Raw genomic sequence first — 6,264 nt, 5'->3', positions numbered from 1 at the left:
CTAATCAGTAGAGCTTGAGCTTGCAGCTTCATCAGCACCAGAAACTGAATTGCCACTTGTCTCATCATTGTTTGCAGACCTCTCACTAGAGGTGTGGGCTTCAGCTTCCTTAACATGTTTAATATTTTCACCTTCAGCCTGCTCCAAGCTTGCAATCAAGGTTTCCAACGATTGTTTCCTAGCCGTTGCTACCATTATCCCTTCACCCAGATCTTTGTAAGTCTCCTTAAGCTCAGCAATTGTTCCAACTTTTGAGGTTGGCTTTTTCATGGCAAATGTCATGACAATATCCTCGACATGACTGCATTCAAACAATTTATAGTGCACAGATAGAGCAGGTTTTCTTCTACTAGGTAAGTCATTGGAGCATAGAATACCAGGGTGTTGATTCAGGATAATCCCACAGATCATAGAGGGAAAGGCAATAGGTAGCTTAACTACATTAGTAGATACTTGATGATTTGTTCAAACATAAATCTACCATAGTCAAAATTCACTTTCGTTCCAACAACAAAAATAAACCTTCCAAGGGTATTAGCAATGGTGGAAATATGGTTGGTAGGGACCCAATTTGCAGCTCCTATTTTATGCAATATAACATACTTGACAGTTAACTTCCCAGCAGGAAGATGCTTTATAATAGGCCAACCTTTCACCTGCCTAGCTGTAATCTCTTTACAGACCTCATTATCTGTAGCTTCCAATTCACCTGCACCCTCAATTTTTCTTCCTAGAAAATTATTAATAACAGCGGGAGAGAATGTGATATACTTACCCCTCACAAACACCTTGCAAAATTCCTTTCTATTCTTATCATCAATATCCTCAGGAATGTTGACAATGAATTCCTTAACTAAACCCTCATAGGATTGAGAGAACCCAACCACAGTCTTCAACAACCCAGCAGCCTTTATTAGGTCCATGACCTCCTTGACATCAACAACATCTTTTCCTAACTCCCTTTCCAAAGCCACCCTTCTTTGAATCACAAATTTCCACTTGGCAGCTCCATCCTCAAGATGGAAGGAGATGTTATCCAAATGAACAACAACAACTTTAACAGAAGACTTCCTAGCAGTGGTTTTCTTCACAGGCGAGATGTCAGGGACATCTTCCTCAACATCCTCTTCAGACTCAGAATCTTCTCTGACCTTCCTCTTCTTCACTTCAACCATGCTCCAAGATTTGGAGGGACCAATACCAGCACTCTTCTTAGCTTTTATAGTTGACATAAGTTCAGCCACAAATCTTCCTTTTCGAGTCTTCATGCGTTTAGCCACACTTGTCTTTAAGTGATGAAGTAAACTCTCCTCTTGATCATCAGACCTATCATCCTCTAGGCCAATCACATTGTTTGCATCATCATGCTTCTCAGAGTGGGAAGCATTGACAGTTTTAGATGCCACAAATTTTCCTTTTTCAGACACAGTTTTCCCTAGAGAGTACAACCCTTCAATAGCCATGTCCTTCTCAGAACTGGAGGAATCATCATCCTTCTCACTATGTTGTTCAACCTCAGGAGAGGGGTACATTTTAGACAGGGGAGTAGAAACTCCCTTCACAGAATATCCTTCATTAAGGATTCTAGTGACTAGGTTTCTTATAACACGATCAGTGTGGTGTATATCTTCCTTAGAATTAGTGGCAGGAGTTGAGCCAGAAGGAATACTAGAGATGTTACCTTGATTGGGGCATGTAGAAGCTGAGGCATCCACGGGTTGGTTCAAATCAATGGCCTCGAAGGGAATGACAGAGAGAGGAACAACATCCAGAATCTCATCATCGGGAATGTCCATGAGAGGAGCGCTAACTTTTTGGGTAGACTTAGTATTTTTTGAAGCAGAAGTATATTGATGTTATGACATTTTGGAGTTTTTCTGGAAAAAGTGCAATTTCCCTAGCAGAGGTGTGTGAAGAAGGAACAGGAAGATGGAAGAGTTGGAGTAGGTAGTGAGGTTATGGGGGTAGCGTGTGAAGACGTGATAAATGGAATTTCCAAAACTAGGTGATGATTTACCATAATGGGGGTGCTTTATTTTAGCCACATAGACACTAATTTGCTTACTTTTTCCACTCCATATTAATTGCCACAAGTCTTCATAAATGCAAATCCCTAATTTTCCTCTCAGGACTTCATAATGAATTGTATCCAAGGCCTTTGTAAAAATATCAGCTAACTGCATCTCAGTAGCAACATGCTCTAAGGCTACAATCTTATCCTTCACGAGTTCTCTAATAAAATGGTGACGGATATCAATATGTTTTGTCCTGCTGTGCTGAATAGGATTCTTTGAGATGTTTATAGCACTCAGGTTGCCACAGTACAATGTCATGACATCTTGCGTGACATTATATTCAGTCAACATTTGTTTCATCCACACCAGTTGAGAACAACTACTTCCAGCTGCTATGTATTCAGCTTCAGCAGTAGACAGAGAAACACAATTTTTCTTCTTACTAAACCATAATATTAAATTGTTCCCCAAGAAGAAGCATCCTCCTGATGTGCTTTTCCTATCATCATCTCTTCCAGCCCAATTAGCATCACAATATCCAGACAACATAGATTCAGATCCATGAGTGTATAACATCCTTTAGTCACTACTGCCATTGACATATTTCAGGATCCTTTTCACTTGGTTTATATGGCTCACCTTTGGTTCAGCTTGATATCTAGCACATACACCTATAACAAAAGCAATTTCAGGTCTGCTTGCTGTGAGATATAGCAGACTCCCTATCATGCTTTTGTAGAGACTTTGATCCACACTGACACCATTTTCATCTTTAGACACTTTCAGATGAGTAGGAGCATGTGTCCTCTTGTGGCTCGCATTCTCCATGCCAAACTTCTTAACAATATTCTTGGCATATTTACTTTGAGATAGAAAGATAAAATCTTCCATTTGCTTGACTTACAGGCCAAGAAAATAGGTTAGTTCTCCAACAAGGCTCATTTCAAATTCAAACTTCATTTGCTTAACAAAATGTTGAACCATCTTACTTGACATCCCACCAAACACGATGTCATCCACATAGATCTGAGCCACCATGAGCTTTCCTCCTTCATCTTTGACAAATAAAGTCTTATCAATGCCTCCCTTTCTGTATCCATTGTAAATGAGAAACACTGCGAGTCTCTCATACCAAGCTCTAGGAGCTTGTTTCAACCCATAAAGAGCTTTCCTCAACTTATACACATGCTTTGGAAGATTTGGGTCTGTGAATCCCTTTAGTTGTTCAAGATATACTTCCTCATTCAAGTAGCCATTTAAGAAGGCACTTTTCACATCCATTTGGAACAGTTTAAACTTCAGAATACATGCCACTCCTAGCAATAATCTAATGGACTCCAGGAGAGCTACAGGAGAAAATGTTTCATCAAAGTCAACTCCTTCAACTTTAGTGTATCCTTGTGCTACCAAGCTTGCTTTATTTCTAGTAACCACACCTTTTTATCAGATTTATTCTTGTAAACCCACTTTGTTCTAATAACATTTATTCCTTCAGGTCTTGGAACCAATTCCCATACTTCATTTCTCTTGAATTGGCCTAACTCTTCCTGCATGGCATTGATCCAGAATTCATCAGTTAAGGCTTCTTTAACATACTTAGGCTCAAACTTGGATGCAAAACAGGCATGTGAGATCACTTCCCTTGATCTAGTGGTGACCCCTTTATTTGGGTATCCTATAATGAGATCTTTAGGATGATCCTTCTGAATTCTGATAGAGGGTCCCTTATTTACTTGATCAACTTCAGGTTCAACTTGAGTGGACTTACTCTCACTACTTTTGTCCAGGAGTTCAGCTGGGGCATCATTTAAAAATGTTTCAACATCGTCTGTGACATCAGTCTCTTGATCATCAACAACAACATGGATAGATTCCATCATAACTTTTGTTCTGGAATTAAAAACTCTAAAGGCTCTGCTGTTTGTTGAGTAGCCCAAAAATATTCCTTCATCACTCTTGGGATCCATTTTCCTTCTTTGTTCACGATCAGCTAGGATATAACATTTACTACCAAACACATGGAAGTATTTGACAGTAGGTCTTCTTCCCTTCCAGACTTCATATAAAGTGGTTGAGGTCCCTTTTCTCAAGGTTACTCTGTTGTGAACATAGCAGGTCGTGTTCATAGCTTTGGCCCAGAAATGGTAAGGAAACTTCTTAGCATGAATCATAGCTCTAGCAGATTCTTGGAGAGTTCTATTTTCCCTTTCCACCACACCATTTTGCAGAGGCGTAATGGGAGAAGAGAACTCATGACCAATCCCTTCAGATGAACAAAATTCAGCAAATTTACTGTTCTCAAATTCTTACCCATGATCACTTCTGATTCTGATAACATGACTTTCTCTTTCTCTTTGAAGTGTTTTGCAAAGGTCTTTGAACACATCAAACACATCAGATTTTTCCCTTATAAAATTCATCCAGGTATATCTGGAGAAGTCGTCCACCACAACATAAGCATACCTTTTCCCACCAAGACTTTCCACTTGCATAGGTCCCATCAAGTCCATGTGGAGAAGTTCCAGCACTCTAGATGTGGTGTCATGTTTGATCTTCTGATGTGACATCTTTGTCTGCTTTCCAATATGACATTCACCACATACTCTTCCTTCTTCAATCTTAAATTTTGGGATTCCTCTGGCAACTTCAAAAAATATGATCCTCTTAATTCCTTTAAGATGCAGATGACCCAGTTTTTGATGCCATAGTTTCAGTTCTTCTTCTTTAGCTAGAGCGCATATTGATGAATAACTAGTTTCTTGAGAAATCCACATATAGCAGTTGTCCTTGGATCTGACTCCTCTCATGATCACCTTATTTTTTGCATTAGTAATCAAGCATTCAGTTTTTGTGAAGTTCACATTTAGATCTTGATCACATAGTTGACTGATGCTGATCAGGTTTGTAGTCAATCCTTTAACAAGCAGCACATTGTCAAGGTTAGGAACTCCAGGGCAGTTCATCTTTCCAATCCCCTTGATTTCACCCTTTGCTCCATCACCAAAAGTTACATAACTGGTGACATGGGATTGAAGGTCAACTAGCAGGTGTTTGTTTCCAGTCATGCGTCTGGAGCATCCACTGTCAAAGAACCAATCTTCTTTAGCTGAGACTCTGAAGGAAGTGTGAGATATCAAGTTAGTAGCATTATCCCTAGGAACCCACTATTTTCTATTAGCAGAGATGTGTTGTTTGGGTCTAGGTTGATGAGTAGGACTAGGATAACCATACAGCCTAAAGCATAATGGTTTTATGTGACCAAATTTCCCACAGTAATGACATCTCCGTCTTTGGCGTTTTCCTTTATGTTGTCTTTCCTTGTGATATTGAGACACCTGATGTGACATCTTTAGTTTGCTACCAGTGAGACTACAGTCAAGAGAGGATTCATTGAACCCAATGCCAGTAATGTCTCCTGCCATCTTTCCGGCCTGAAGGATTTTGTCTAAGGTGTCAGATCCACTGTTTAACATTCTGACATACTTTGTCATCTCATCCAGTTTGGAATTCAGGAACATAGCTTCAATCTTTAACTTATAGATGGTTTCTAAGTGTTCTGTCCTCTCAGTCTCTAGCTGAGTTATCAGTTTCTTCTGATTCTCCACATGTTGACACACTTCTTCACTTCTGAAACACAACTTCCTATAAGAAGTAGCTAATTCATCAAAGGTCAATTCATCATCACTGGAGTCTTCATCAGGATCCTATCTCCCAGTCAAGGCAGTCACAAGATTGGCAAATCCTCCTTCTGTTTCACTTTCAGAATTATCATCAGACTAAGTAACAGCAAGACTCTTCTTCTGTTTCTTGAGATAGGTCACACATTCATCTCTAATGTGACCATACCCTTCACATTCATGGCACTGAATTCCTTTGCCCTGTCTGGATTTTTCTTCAGATTTTGTTCTTCTTCCAACATCATTGGGCCTACTGACTTCAAATGAGTTGTTCTTGACATTAGACTTTGACCTCACATCCATCCTCTTCAGGATTTTGTTGAATTGTCTTCCAAGTAATGCTAAATCATTTGCCATATCTTCATCAGTATCCTGACTACTTTATTCCTTTTTACCTTCAGTGTTTGACACAAAGGCTATGCTTTTGACTTTCTTTTTAGATCCATCACTCATTCCTAACTCAAATGTTTGGAGGGATCCAATTAGCTCATCCACTCTCATCTTCCAGATATCTTGAGATTCTTCTATGGCTGTCACTTTCATGGAAAATCTCTTGGGAAGTGATTTGAGAA

At 39.5% G+C, this 6,264-nt stretch overlaps 1 protein-coding gene across 1 annotated transcript; it reads right to left on the bottom strand.

The window, feature by feature from the left end:
- LOC127101995 (uncharacterized) lies at positions 1 to 1,796 on the bottom strand. The gene is made up of 3 exons (XM_051039422.1): positions 1,202 to 1,796; positions 523 to 1,111; positions 1 to 301 (listed from the first exon to the last, which is right to left on the bottom strand). Exons 1-3 carry the CDS (start codon positions 1,794 to 1,796, stop codon positions 1 to 3), a joined length of 1,485 nt encoding a protein of 494 aa, XP_050895379.1.
- Between the last annotated feature and the right edge of the window lie 4,468 nt (positions 1,797 to 6,264).

This window comes from Lathyrus oleraceus, chromosome 1 (assembly GCF_024323335.1).
Source record: "Lathyrus oleraceus cultivar Zhongwan6 chromosome 1, CAAS_Psat_ZW6_1.0, whole genome shotgun sequence".
Classification (NCBI taxonomy): Eukaryota; Viridiplantae; Streptophyta; class Magnoliopsida; order Fabales; family Fabaceae; genus Lathyrus; species Lathyrus oleraceus.
The sequence above is the reverse complement of the archived record's forward strand: the minus strand, read 5'-3'. Positions and strand labels throughout refer to the sequence as shown.

What these genes read in the sequence shown, in the direction of transcription:
- LOC127101995 (XM_051039422.1), bottom strand. Translation starts at nt 1,796, where the DNA reads ATGGACATTCCCGATGATGAGATTCTGGATGTTGTTCCTCTCTCTGTC. An exon ending in AAAAGCTAAGAAGAGTGCTG is followed by an intron (nt 1,112 to 1,201) that starts GTATTGGTCCCT and finishes ATGTTGAGGAAG; the next exon opens with ATGTCCCTGACATCTCGCCT. An exon ending in ATTGCTAATACCCTTGGAAG is followed by an intron (nt 302 to 522) that starts GTTTATTTTTGT and finishes GTTTGAATGCAG; the next exon opens with TCATGTCGAGGATATTGTCA.